General features: G+C 35.4%; 1 protein-coding gene across 1 annotated transcript in view; it reads left to right on the top strand.

Moving 5' to 3' along the window:
- The window catches only part of CFAP47 (cilia and flagella associated protein 47), a 329,354-nt gene that overhangs the window by 136,996 nt on the left and 177,461 nt on the right, over window positions 1-14,897 (top strand). The window contains exons 43-45 of the mRNA XM_075033536.1: window positions 712-820; window positions 1,660-1,886; window positions 7,890-8,070. Of these exons, the coding sequence (XP_074889637.1) occupies window positions 712-820; window positions 1,660-1,886; window positions 7,890-8,070 (517 nt within the window). The remainder of the gene's footprint in view (window positions 1-711; window positions 821-1,659; window positions 1,887-7,889; window positions 8,071-14,897) is intronic.

The following is a 14,897-nucleotide window of genomic DNA, read 5'->3' as shown; positions in this document are numbered from 1 at the left end:
TTGCACCTTATTTTTTTGTTTCCTCTATGATTCAAAGTGTTATTTCTCTGCTAATTAATTTATCTTTTCCTCTATGACAAATTACTGTCTTCCTTTGTTCTAGGTCATGTTTGTATTTACTTTCAAGCTTCTGTAGGTTTTCCATTATTTTTGATGAAATAGTTAAGATTTTTTTAACTCTATTTCTCCTTAATGGAGAATTTTGTACATGATGCTAACCTGCCTTGACTTCTGCTCTTTTTTGCTTTCTAGAGAAATGTTACTGGCTCAAAATTACTGTAAACATTTTTTTAAAAAAAGTTCTTAACAGTGAAGAACAATGAAGTAAGCTCGTGAATATGTTTAAATTATATGTAGCTGTAGCACATAATTAGAATTCAATTTATTGCTGTATTTATGGGTCAGGGTACCCTCATTCAGTTAAATTATATGAGGAGTTGGAAAGGATTCAACTTGTTGAAATTTCTTGACTTTTCAGATTTAATATTCTCAATTAAAGATACTTTATTATCATAGCAGGGTTTGAAATGATAATTTTATTTTATTTAAACATAGTTTTAAAATAATGGGTCTCCGGAATATGTAAATTATTTCATAAGTCAGATCTTAAGTATTGCTAGGCTATCTTTGGTTTTAGTTTTAAGATTTTGCCTTCTGTTCTGCATGAGTTGCTTTCTGAATTGTGTGGATGTGTATGTTCTTGTGTTTCAGATTGGAGAATTCATATATGTGGTAGAGGGAACAGGTGATATACCTTTACCTTCCGGATTGCTTCCAATGGATAGTCCAAATGTTTTACATATTAGCAGTACATTAGAAGGTAAAGTGAATAGAAGGGAGAACAGTAAAATAGAGCAAATAATTCTCTTTTGCAAATGTTCTTTAGTTCCCATGCATTTTTGTTAAAATTAATTAAATACATGTGATAAAAGCAGTTGTTTATAGTGAAGTGTAAGAAAGATATGACGATATAACTATCAGATATTTCTTTTCTCTTCAGAGCAGCAGCTGGTCGTTAGCTATCTTCTTCAACTTTCTTGTACTGTTTTCAACACTGTCCACATAAATATTTTTTTCATAATTTCTTTTCTACTCCAGATGAACCAGGACAAGTCATCTTTACCTGGACTTTTTCTAGTTTTAAAACACATGAGTTTTGTATGCAGTGCTGTGATTTGACAGGCAATCCAATACTTTTGTCTTCAAAAAGCCGGTGATAAACTGCTGTCAGTCCTATTGCAGAAACAGTGTAGCTATTATTTGACATAATTACTGGTGGTTTCTTTTAGAGGGGATGCAACATCACCCAGAGGGGTAAAAGAGTGACTGTGTTGTGTAGGTAGCAGAAAGACTTTTTTAAACTTTCATTACTGTCATAATAGCAGTAACACTAAAGTCTGGGATTTTTTATTAACTATCAAAATCAACTTTTGGTTTGGATTTCAGTCTGTGTTAATTTTTATTTCCCCATTATGATTAAAAATAAAAAAAAATTACTGGAGTAAATAGCATGTACTAGAGTAATAGCATGTAACTAAACATCAAAGGAATTTTGTATTCTGGCTTTTCTTTGGAGATTAGAGATTTTAAATACTCTATGCAGTTACACTAGCAGCTGACAAATGTGGGGCATTTGTTTTGTTTTTTTTTATTTAACAGGTCCAAGTGCAATGGAGCCAGTTTTATATTTGAAATGTGGTCTTGCTCAGATTCTTGAAGAAAATCTGAGGATTCCATTGATCAATGAATCAAAAGAGAGGGCTCTGGCCATTGCTGCACAACAGCAGATGTCAACTATTGAATATCAAAGAAGAAAGATCACAGGGACTCTGCAGAGCAGTAGTGTTCGAGTTGCAACTGCATTGTTAGGGCTGTCCAGAGTAGAGGTGAGAAACACCGTAATCTGTTACTGCAATTATTTAGTTGTTCTTGATTTAAGGGACTGAATTTTTTAAGTTTCAGGAAGTAGTGTGAAGTTATGGTTTTTTCACACATTGTGTAATGACAGTTACTAATCCTGATTCCCCTCAGACAGTGCAATATTTTACATGTTCATTCCGAAGCTGCTTCCTCACTCCATGCTATTAAGAAGTGCCTCCTTTAAGAAATCTTGGCTGTAGTTAAAAAGGGCCTTAATATTTTACTTCAGTTAGTTTCTGAAAAATACCCATTGATTTAAAAAGCTTTCATACTCTGTGTAATAGATATCTGTATTAGTATCCTTCCTTATGCACGCTTTTGTAAGAAATGACATTTCTCAAACAGGATTTTGTTTTTTTAAGAAGAGACTTCGAGAATAAATCAAGGAGCAGGAAAGACTTTTTCTTGTCTTGCAATCAATACAAAATAGTTTTGGAAACCCACAAATCTTCCTTATAAGCTATAGCTCCCTACTTATACACCATTCCACCCTAGAGATATTTCCCCAAGATTTCAACATCTAGAAACAAAAAAATCCTCCCAAGGTAGTCTGTAAACATTCAGTTAGCACTTGTGAATAAATTTATAATACCAGTATTGCCAAATAAGCAAGGTTTTTCCTCATGTAGAATTCAAATGTAACCTTCTATGGATGACAGCCACACTCTGGGTTTTAATTTCCCCTGTGAGCTTGATGTTTACCTGGCCTCAGACAGATTGCCGGGCAGCTGTGTTATTCCAGTTTTCCAGTTAGACTCTTCCCTGAGTAAGGTTCCCAGCACTACATGATTCCCAGTACTAAGAGGAAGAGAATTTCCCCTGGTGTCTTGATTTTGCTAAAATTATGCCTTTTGTTTACAGATAAGTTTAAAAAGTAATATAAAACAAATTAAATGAGGAAAAATGACAAAGTAGATTTAATCTGTCACATGTTTATAGTGGGACAAGAATTGTAACCCTGTAATCTAGACTCCAATAGTTTGCTTTTGGATTCTAGCTAATCCACTGCTGTGGTAACACTTTATAAACTTTTCATAATTGAAGTCCCTTAATATCACAGTCACTTAGCAAATACTTGATGAAAGACTTGACTGCTCTGAAGCTGTGCATATAATCAAGACAGAACATAATAGGAACACTCTCTGTACCACTAGGTATGCTAAGATCTAATATGAGTTATAAAGTTATGTGTATTGTAGAAGAGGGGAGGACAATTAGATTAGTCATAAAATACATAATAATTTATTCAGCATTAGTATCCATCATTATGTGAGAAGTGAAACTAATATGCAGAAATAAGTATTTTGCTCCTTGTACAGAAAGTGTTATAATTGCTTATGAGAAATAAAGTGGAGAGGTTCTGCTATATACTGATGTAGAAAAGACTTTACACATTAAAAATATCTCAGTATGGTAAACCACTATGCAGATTAAATTCTGAAGAGTGTTCCTAATAACTTTTTGTCATAAATTCTTACTTACTGTCTGTATAAAAGTGACAGTATAGAAATTCTGGTAGCATTAATTGAAGAAACTTTTTTACGTTTGGAGCTGAAGTATGGTTTTAGGTTCATTGTCTAAACTGGCCCACCACCACCACCAAAAAGGACCTATCCACAGCTCCTGTGGTTTGATGAATTATTTAGGCTCATGAAATCCTTTGGAACATATGTGTAGGTAAGAGGTAAATCTAGAATCTCTGGAAATCTGTTACACTCTCTTTTATTTCTGTTCCACCTTTCTATTCACTTCCCGCAGGTATAACTGTGTCATATAATGGATGGACAGAAAGGAAAATGCCCTTACATTATTACTACTTCATCCATTTTTTGCCTGTCAAATTGAATAATAACTAACTAAATAATTGCATGCTTTCCATTCTTATTAAATGGTACATTTTACTCACGTTTACTTAAGTCACATAGAAAATAGTAATAAAGGTAGGCTATATTTTTGGGGTCAAACTGGATATGCATATTCAGTAACTCATGCTGTATGTTTTTATGTGACCCATGTATAAGCATGGTTGAAAGTCCTGGCTATTTTTGTACTGTGTTTTTACTGCTTCTTTTCCTTGCTGTAAGAAACAGAGATCTATTTTGATTGTCTTTAATGATTAGAATTACTAAAAAAATAATGAATTTTTATCTCTTTCCCATAAAAATTGTGCTGATCAGAACCTATTTACCCTGTTGGGTTTTTGTGCTAAATGATGTTACTACTGGGCCACTATTAGATAATGTGCAATCAGAGTACAAAAGTGACAGTCAACAAGTCTGAGGAGCTTGGAAATGGACATTCAATGGAAAGGAGCAGGAGTGTTAGCTAAATCTTTATTTCTCTCTTTTACTTTATAAATTAGGTTAAAATCATCTCATTTAAGCAGTTCTGCTAGAAATAGAATTTTAATAGCTTATTTTACAATCTTGGGCACTGAAGGACTTACTAACAGCAAGGTTAAGTAGGTAACCTGCCATCTCCCTCCCTGTCCCCCCAAAGTATACACCCTATAAATAAATACAAGGCATAAACCCCCCCTCTATCTGAGAAAGAATCATGGTGTCCTTGAAGAGAAAAGATACTGTAATTAAAAAGTTACATTAGATACGTTTGAATGGGAATGAACTTTTCACAAAAGGATCTGTGGTCAGATTTCAATTTGTCGAAATTGTAAGTGGGACCAATGTCTTTTATATTACATCACTTATCTTTTGATATGGGATTAAGGGAGATAGCAAACATAATTGATCACAGGGATTCTGAGAGATTGAGATCATAAAATTCTTTTATTCATGAGGGATGGTTTTAGAAGTTAGGTCCTGGAAGGAAGAAATAGGCCTAAATTAGGATTTGGAAGACAGTAATATGCAAGGAAAGAGTAAGGTGCCTCAGTACTCTGTAATAGAATCTGCCATCCTTTATACATAGAAAGTGCAGATGGTAAATCTACAAAAATACCTTGGAAAATCAATCAGTCTTTGAAAAATATCAAGTTTAATTCTGATGCTCTATATACCCTGCAATCCTTTTAAAAAAAATTATTCTAAAAAAGAAATTAATGCTGGGAACTGAATGCAAATACTGTTCTTAACTGGTAATAACACTTCCACACTTGGAATATCATGAACCATTACATTGATGAAGTACATATTGGAATCTGTCTTATTGTAGCACAGCAGCCTTAGACCTGCAATTGATAATGAAAGTTAAAAAATATTAAATTCCATTTAACTCTCACTGCCCTGAGAAATACTAAAAAGAAGGAGAGCAGCTGCAACATTTATCTGAATTGAGTTGGATATTTTCTCTTTTCTTGGAAATGTTACTCTCTGAGGCAAGAGGGTTTAGTCTTGTGTGTGTTTGCAGGATTTTCTTTTTCCCCTTTCAAAAAGATCTAGGTCTCATAAAAATATTTTCATCCTTTAGTCTTTGACAAGGTACCAGGAAATACTTGAAATGTTCATAGATGATGTAGTACTAACCAGCTGTCTTTTCTCCTAACATATCTTTAAAAATGAGAACAAGGATCTTAAAATAAAGTACTTAAGTGATTTTTTAAAATCATAAGATAACTCTTCAAGATAATTATAATTTAAATGTGTTCAGTACTCCACCAAAGGTCATCTTACAATCATTTTGTCAATTAAGACTTCCCAAACTTTTTAATGATGTTGGATTTTGATTTCAATGTTGGAAAATAGTCTGATTACCAAAATCAGGTGTAGGTATAAATTTATATTTGAATATGTAGAAGATCAAAGTCAAATTTAAACTGGTAAATATATGTAATTTTTTTGGTTTGGAACTTCCCATTACAAGTGAAAATGAAACATTTTTTTCCCGCTGCAAGGTTTTCTGTCATTCCAGTCCTATCAGTGAGAAATGGAACTTGCTATTAATAGAGCAACTGAATTAGTAGCACCTATTGATTTTCATATTTATTTTGTGTGTGTCTGTGTGTGTGTCGTGGTTTAACCCCAGCCAGCAACTAAGCACCACGCAGCTGCTCACTCATTCCCCCCCACACCCAGTGGCATGGGGGAGCAAATTGGGAAAAGAAGTAAAACTCGTGGGTTGAGATTGGAATGGTTTAATAGAACAGAAAAGAGGAAACTAATAATGATAATGATAACACTAATAAAATGACAATAGTAATAATAAAAGGATTAGAATATACAAGTGATGCACAATGCAATTGCTCACTGCTCGCTAACCGATGCCCAGTTAGTTCCCAAGCAGTGATCGCCCTCAGGCCAACTCCCCCCAGTTTATATACTGGGCATGATGTCACACGGTATGGAATACCCCTTTGGCCAGTTTGGGCCAGCTGTCCTGGCTGTGTCCCCTCCCAAATTCTTGTGCCCCTCCAGCCTTCTTGCTGGCTGGGCATGAGAAGCTGAAAAATCCTTGACTTTAGACTAAACACTAAGCAACAACTGAAAACGTCCGTGTGTTATCAACATTATTCTAATACTGAACTCAAAACACAGCTCTGTACCAGCTACTAGGAAGACAATTAACACCATAGAAGTGGTGCAAATACAGTAAAAAAAGAACTATGTTAATGTTTTGTTTTGATGAGTATTTTTTTAGTCACATACATCTGTCCAGTTGTTCTTCATAGAACAAGGATCTTGAATAGTAATCTGTTTCTATATCTATTGTGTCAAAAACCTGTATTAGCAACTAAAGCTTAACAGGTTCCTAAATTCCGTATGTACTTTGTGTTTAACACCGTATTGACACTTTGGATGGATAGATTAATGGTCAAAACAAAACAATGGCAAAGTGTAGGTCTGCTTTCTAAAACTGGTAACAGAATGTGAGCTTTGTATTAAAACAGAAAAAAAAAAAAGACAAACCACCAACCCAAAGCAGAACCTCAACCCAGTTGATTTGAACAGTAATTTGACCATATTACCCTTAATAGTAATCCTTAAGAACAATCAACTTTCCTTTTAAATCATCTTTTTGAATTCCCACAGTAGATTTCCATTCCTTGTCGCATTGCAATATGTACTGCAATACCTGCTGTCCTGGCATTATTTTAAACCAATAAGCTTTGAGAAAAAACCAGTTTTCCTAGCACAAACTGAATACTTCTGTATTTACCTCCTCCTTAGTTTTGATTCAAGATAATTGATCAATTCAAAGACTTGTCTATAAAAAACGTGACTAGATTTAGATATTAAATTTGTTCAGTTTACAGTTAATCTTGAACATTGCAATTATACTGTGTAATTGGATCAAAAATCACAATTTTGAGCAAGTAGTGTATTAAATCATTGCATTATTTCTGTAATGCTATCTTACAGGAGTCAAATTTAGTTCATTAAGAGGTTTAGATGCCTATTTTGAGCTTGCTTTTACGTAGTGTGCTAATCCTTTACTAATCTGTTTTATGCTGTTGATTAGCAGTGCTTTTTACCAAGAGGAGGAGCTTATTTGTCCCTTAATTTAATTCTAAATGCTTTGATTTCTAAAATATATTGTCCACATTAAAGTATCAAAGCTTGCTCAGCTAACTATATAGTTATCCCTTGCAAAATATCAAAGTAATTTTTCCTTTTCATGCTTTTTATTATTCATAAACTTTATGAAGTAAAAGAACAAACATCTATCTACATCTGATACAAAATATCTTTTTCTTTTTGTGTTTTTTCTCCCCTTTTCTTGCCTTCCTTGAATACATATAAAAGATTGCAGAGTGGTTTCTGGGTAGGAGGTGGTTTTACTGTAAATCTCAAAATGCATTTTCCTTAAATGAATATTTCAGATGCATGATGTCTGAAAAAACTATACAAGACAGTTTTTATTTAGAAGGATCTCTCAACAATTTCTATATAACTTGCCTAATTACCAATTCAATTTTAAAATTACAACCTTAAGCCTGTATAATTTTACATTTCTTAACCTGAAATTATTATGATATGATTGTTCTTATGTATACATTATTCCTTCACTTGCAGAGGCATGCACTCCTGGAACCTCGTAAATTCCCCCCAGAGCTGAAGTATGTGGATTACAGTGTAGAAGTGAGCATGCAAGAATTCTTTGAGGTTCCTGAGAAGTTCTCTATTCCAGTATTGGCATCAAGCAGAGTTAATTTGAATGTTTCATCAGCAAAAGACCTTTCACCTCAGAAAACAGGTGAGAATAGTCTTAAATATGATGAATTTGGTTTTTTTTTATGAGATAATCTGTATTTTTAAGGTTTTCCTAAATACATTCAGAAAATGATCTTTCTCAATTCTACTATTGATCAAATAGTCAACCTTGTCTTTGTCATCACTACCCAAGTTGTATCTTACTAGCTCAAAACAGCGCTTTGCACTTGCCCTTAGTTTTTTCAAAGGTACACAACCACAGGAGACTTGTTCTAAATGAGGAATTTGTTTGGTTTGTTTATCTGACAGTTCCCAAATTTGTGCTCATTTCTCACTTCCCCTTCTTATCCAGCACTGATCTGCGCTCAAATTGTGCCAGTTATACCACATATCTTTTCTTGTTTGCCTCTCCTCAGTCAGCTAGAGGGAGGTGTCAACTAGTTGTATGCTGTTTTCTCCCTGTCCCTCATCAATGAAAAGTTGTGCATTAGTCTTCAGAGTGATCTTGTCACCTTTGGTCAGTGTCTGTTCCCTCTTAATTTTTCTAGTATCTTAAATTTTATACTGAAATCTTAATTGCTTTCTTTTTTGCTTGGCTTTCATTTTAATCCCTCCTTTGGTAGTTGATTTTTTTTTTTTTAATGCTTTATTTAAACTTATAAAGCACTCTAGGTTGCATTTCTTAAAAAAACTTGAGTGGCTGAGAGAACTGGGGTTGTTTAGCCTGGAGAAAAGGAGGCTGAGGGGAGACTTTATCGCTCTCTACAACTACCTGAAAGGAGGTTGTAGCGAGGTGAAGGTCAGTCTCTTCTCCCAAGTAACAAGCGACATGACAAGAGGAAATGGCCTCAAGTTGTGCCAGGGGAGGTTTAGATTGGATATTGGGAAAAATTTCTTCACCAAAAGGATTGTCAAGCATTGGAACAGGCTGCCCAGAGAAGTGGTTGAGTCACCATCCCTGGAGGTATTTAAAAGACGTGTAGATGTGGCACTTGGGGACATGGTTTAATGGTGGACTTGGCATTGCTAGGTTAACGGTTGGACTCAATGACCTTAAAGGTCTTTTCCAGCCTAAATGATTCTGTGATAAAAATTGTGTTTATATTTATCTGCTAGGGTATCTGTGCAAGGTTATATCACAGCTAATGTAATGTCCCATGGGTATCTGATAACAACACAAATAGTTTTTTGTTTTGCTACTTAAAATACAAGTAGTAATTTTCTTAGCAAATTTTGTAAAGGCTTGAATTATAGTCAGTGCATCCATAGTTTTGTTCCATCACTTCTTGATCACTAGAGTCCTTCTGCATGTTTCCGCAGTTCACTTCTCCAAGTGTCATTGGAGTTAGTCATGTGCTTTCATGGTGTATGTTTGTTTCCATACTTGGTGTATCCCTTGTGGTTTTTGTTTCTTTCCTGGAATAAAAATAAAGAATTTATCGATTATTTCTGACAAATCTTTTTGTTACAGATTCATTCTACTTAAATTACAGTATCTGTGCTGTAAAACATTTTAGGGTGTCACTAGGAACTTTTTTAGGAAGATGACAACAGTTATTGCAGTGTTAGAAGCAAGACTAGCCTGATGAGTGACTACAGGACAAGCAGTCAGTAGAAGTTGTAGAATTAGATGTAACACAGGTTGAAGGCTGAAAAATTTCTGGAGTGATATTTAAATCCTAGTTAAAATCCTTTTGTTGTCAAGTTAAAAAATAATTGCCTGTCTTTGTAATAATTGATGTAGAGGTGAACTAAAATAAGTCATAATGGCTTTGTTGAGTGGTGTAGGGGATTCTTTGGATTGCACTATAGAAGAGGGGAATACCAGCTGGGATAGAGAGCAAAATCTGCACACACAAGTCTGATAAGGACATAATAAGATGTCCATCATGATATCAGAACAAAGGTTGTTAACTGACCAGATGGCAGGTCACTGTTGCTTAGCAACTTCTCAAATTATTTTTAAAGTTAAAATGTGAATGAACATACCTAAAAATTTTAGAGGATTAATTGCTAAAATGTAGTGAAGACACTACATTACAGTAAGGAATTGGTTATTTTACTGTCAGTTTATGCTGCTGCTTTATCCATCAAAGGACATTATAAATGTATCTGAAAGAGGGAAGCAAGCAATGGAAAGTCAGAGACTAAATCATACTGCAGTGAACACAGTCTCTTTGATATTTATTTTTTCCTTCTCGGACACTTAAATAGTTACATGAGGGAGTAGAAATGACAAGATGATGCAGAAAAATAAATGGGGCTTTGGTAGTGAATTCAGAGAGGTGGTGAGCTGAAGAGCAGCTAGAAAGGGAAGCTGTGATAACCAGCTGACAGCATGAAAACAAAGATGTGTTCAGTACAAAGGCAGTGCGGGCTGATTCAGTGTATTTATTGTGCTAACAGGGAAACACAGGAATATTTACAGGCTCTTAGAAAATCTAATATTGTGACAGAAGTCCTCAGGTGGTGTTCCTGTGGATGGAGGCAAAACATTGGTCTCATCTGAAAATTTTAACTTAATTATCTGTAGAAGCAGCATTTTAGCCATGGTGGCAGCTTTCCTTAGGGTTGTAGTAGCTGCTTCTCTGAAGAAATGACAGAGTGCTTAGATTTATGAAGAAAAACAAAGGTGGAAGCAAGCTAACTAATATCAATCCTTGGATCAGAATTTCTTAGGCTGCAGTAGCAGGAAAAGTGTCCAGCCAATATCTTAAGAACTCTGCCAACAGGGAATTAGACGGTAAAAATCAATGCCACTCAACATATTTTCCTGTAAAATAGATCTTGTTAAATAACCTTATTACATTTTTGGCAGTATTACAGATCTAATAGATAAAAAGAATACAATATGTTTACCTTACTTGCAATATGACATCTTGATCAAAATCCAAACCATATGCTTGTATGGAACTAAAATAATATATTCACCAGATTGGAAAAACTGTAGCAAATGTTGTTGTTAATTCATTACTGGAGAGTCATCAGAAAGTGAGCCCTCAGGAACTCATACTTGTTGGACAGTTAACTACTTTTCATCAGTAATTTAGAAGATTATATAAAGTCTTTGTTGACTTAGCAATGACCCAGATTTTGTGAAAGAATAGTTAGCTGGAATTGCTACATAGTTATAAACTCTGTATTTTAGTGCAACCAAACACGTAGTAGTATATGCGGAACAGAGTCTGCATGCTAAACCAGGTAAGAGGCTAGTTTTGGAAAACAGTTGTTAGTTAAAAGGACTGTCAGTCACAGAAAATTATTATTTCAGTGTGAGCTCTTTCTTAATGCTGAAATGGCCAATAAGATCTACAGATTAATTAGAAATGTTGTAAGGATTGGGGAGATGGTCTTGTCTCAGTACGCAGTATTGACAGAAGAGCTTGTACAGAAGTGAAGGGTCTGGTGTCTGTAAGAAGTTTGTGGAAATTCTGAAAGAATTAAGCATAGGACAAGAGCAACCCCGCGACCACTTTGAATTCTGTGTGCCTGCCAAGCAGTTCAAGCACAGCCCCTATAGTGTGTCAGTGTTATGTGACCCAAGGAATCTGTACTTACTGCATGTGGATGGAGCTCGTCTACTAAGTCTGCCACCAGCAGAATGCCTAAGGACACAGTCTAATCCTCAGCCCAGCTCCGTTTCATACTGAGATTGTTAGGGTTCTTTTGGTCTCCTTTGTGCATTGATCTACACCTTGATTACCTCCATCCTCTTAAAGCTCCTCTTGATGATATGCAGAATGTATCCTGTAGTTCTTTGCTTTGTAAAAATTTTGGTGTGTAAGAAGATCACATCACATATCACAGTGATTGTTCACCATTGTCTTAAATAGGATCCTGAAGAGCTTTAATCTCTCTGAATCATTACAAGTAGCCTGGGAAATAATTCAATCCCAATATATAGCTCAGAAGAATGGTAAATCATAGTAAAACTTTAATGCTTTATAAACCAAAGGATAGTGTATTGAGCATTTAGAAACTTGTGTTAGGCATAATTAACTTTGAAATAAGTTGCCCTTTTCTTAACGGTGTGTTATTAAAGAACGATAAGGCTAAAATGTCAAGTGGAACTAAAATAATGGCTCCAGATTTTAAGCAACAGAGAAGCAGCATCTAAAATGAGCTCCATGCTTCACCAAACTAACAAGTTGCTGGTTTCCTTGGATAAAGCATCCATAGAAATGCTTTGACTGTCTTGCCTCATCTGTTTCTGTATGTGTGTGTTTCTAGAGCAAACCCAGTACAAATTACACTTGGTTTGAAGTTTTAGGTAATAGATTCTATCCCTTTGTTTTCCCATCATTTGCACACCTCTTGCTGTAATCCCTTATTAGTCAGGGAGTCATTCATTTTGTGGTTAATGCTAAAGGGAAGATGTGACATTGAAGTTAATAGAGAGATTGTTGTGTGATGAGTGAAACTGCAAACACAACGAATGACAACCAGTACAAAACAAAAGGGCATAAGACCATCAATTAGACTATAGAATCATATATTACAGAATGGTTTGGGTTGGAAGGGACCTTAAAGATCATCTAGTTCCACCCCCCCTGCCATGGGCAGGGACACCTTCCACTAGACCAGGTTGCTCCAAGCCCCATCCAACCTGGCCTTGAACACTGCCAGGGATGAGGCATCCACAACCTCTCTGGGCAACCTGTTCCAGTGCCTCACCACCCTCCCAGTAAAGAACTTCTTCCTTACAACTAATCTAAATCTACCTTCTTTCCATTTAAAGCCATTACCCCTCACCCTATCACTTCAGTCCCTGATAAAGAGTCCTTCCCCATCTTTCCTGTAGGCCCCCTTTAGTTACCGGAAAGCTGCTATAAGGTCTCCCCAGAGCCGTCTCTTCTCCAGGCTGAACAACCCCAGCCCTCTCAGCCTGTCCTCATGGGAGAGGTTCTCCAGCCCTCTGATCATCTTTGTAGCCCTCCTCTGGACCCGCTCGAGCAGGTCCATGTCCTTCTTACGCTGGGGCCCCAGAGCTGAATGCAGTACTGCAGGTGGGGTCTCACGAGAGTGGAGTAGCGAGGGAGAATCACCTCCCTTGACCTGCTGGTCAAGCTTCTTTTGATGCAGCCCCATAACCTAGGGAAAAAGTTTTAATTACTACTATGCAGCTATAATAAGGTATACCCACTCCTATAATTCGTTCTTATCAAACCTGTCTTTTCTATTCTGCTTCCTTTTCTTTCCCAAGAAAGCTTCGACTTCTAATGAAATCAGAGAAAATTAAGAAAGGGTTGTGATAAGCTTTTCAGCAACATAATCAACAGGTTTAATTAAGTGAGTGTCATACTACATGAAGCCCCTTTGTTACAGAACAGAATTTTATGTAACTGAGTAGTTTAAGGTACTCTTGACCTATTTTTTCCCCATAATCCCTTTTTGTTGTCTATTTATAAGAGTATGGGCTAGGCTAAATGTGGAAATAACAAGATATAGTTGTGTTATGATCGGATGTTTGCATGCATCGTACCTGTTAATGTTGGAAAGGAGAAGTTATTCTACACCTGTAGGATAGGAGGTTTTATTATTTTTTTTAATGTTTTTATTCTAACACAACAGGATAAAAATTCCGTGTCTACCAGTAATAATGAATGCTATGTAGATTGTACAATATAAATACATTCTATTTGGTCACTTCAATATATATATAACATAATTTCATTTAGAGGACCCTAGTACATACCCAGATTGGCATGACTGTTGAATTTTAGTCTGATATTTACTGGCAATTTAAAGAAGAAAAAGAAATACCATACTTTAGAATGATACTTAAAGATAGGAATCATTCCCATTCCTTAGCAGCATTCCCATTCCTTAGCAGAGAGGTTTTGTATTCTCCCCCCCCAAATCTACATCTTCAGCAGCAACATGGCAGCCCCAAACCTGATAGTTTTTGATTCTGTATTAATTTATGAAAATGTTACCCATGAATAACTGAGTCTATAAATAACATTGATCTGATCTCAGTATTTATCTTATGTAGCCTAAATGATAGGCTATAGTTAGAAATATGTGATATTATGTTTTCTTTGCCATGCTTTCCAACAAAGAAAGTGCAGAACAACTAACAATCAAGAATTAAATTTTAAATTGTTATTTGGCATGCATCATTCTTACTGTTTGAGATGAAAAATACTTTTCAGTGTTTTCCTTTTGTGTTTTATATAGTCATATCAGATAGCTAAGTAAAAATATTTACCTATAGTGTAGCATCTATAGATGGACTTTTTCATGTCAGTAATATTTTCTAATCAGTATATATCTATTTCTTGGTAATGATATGCTATGTTTTAAAATTTGCATTAATATTTTTTCATGACCTGTGGTCAACCTTACCTCCTCCTTTCTATGACTTTTAAATAGTATCTCACATACTTGCTTAGTATTGGGTTTAATCAGTGCAATCTTTTTTTTATCTTTTATTTATTTATTTATGTCTCCAAAGCAATTTCCTGGGACTTTAAATCTATTCTTCAATAAAGCATTATCAGTAATTGTGTTGTTTCTTCTTCGTATTCCATGGTCCACATGCTGTATATATTTCCCTGCATCTTAGTTGGTCTTTTCTCTCTGAATAAATGTTGTCGTTTAACCCCAGCCAGCAACTAAGCACCACACAACCACTCACTCACTCCCCGCCCCCCCCCCAGTGGCATGGGTGAAAGAATGAGAAGAAAAAAGGTAGAAGTCGAGGGCTGAGATAAGAACAGTTTAATAGAACAGAAAGGAAGAAACTAATAATGATAAGAATAACAATAATAAAATCACAATAATAATAATAAAAGGATTGGAATATACAAAACAAGTGATGCACAATGCAATTGTTCACCACTCACTGACCGATGCCTCGTTAGTTCC

Source organism: Buteo buteo, chromosome 8, assembly GCF_964188355.1.
Source record: "Buteo buteo chromosome 8, bButBut1.hap1.1, whole genome shotgun sequence".
Lineage (NCBI taxonomy): Eukaryota > Metazoa > Chordata > Aves > Accipitriformes > Accipitridae > Buteo > Buteo buteo.
This window is presented reverse-complemented; position numbering and strand designations above follow the sequence as displayed.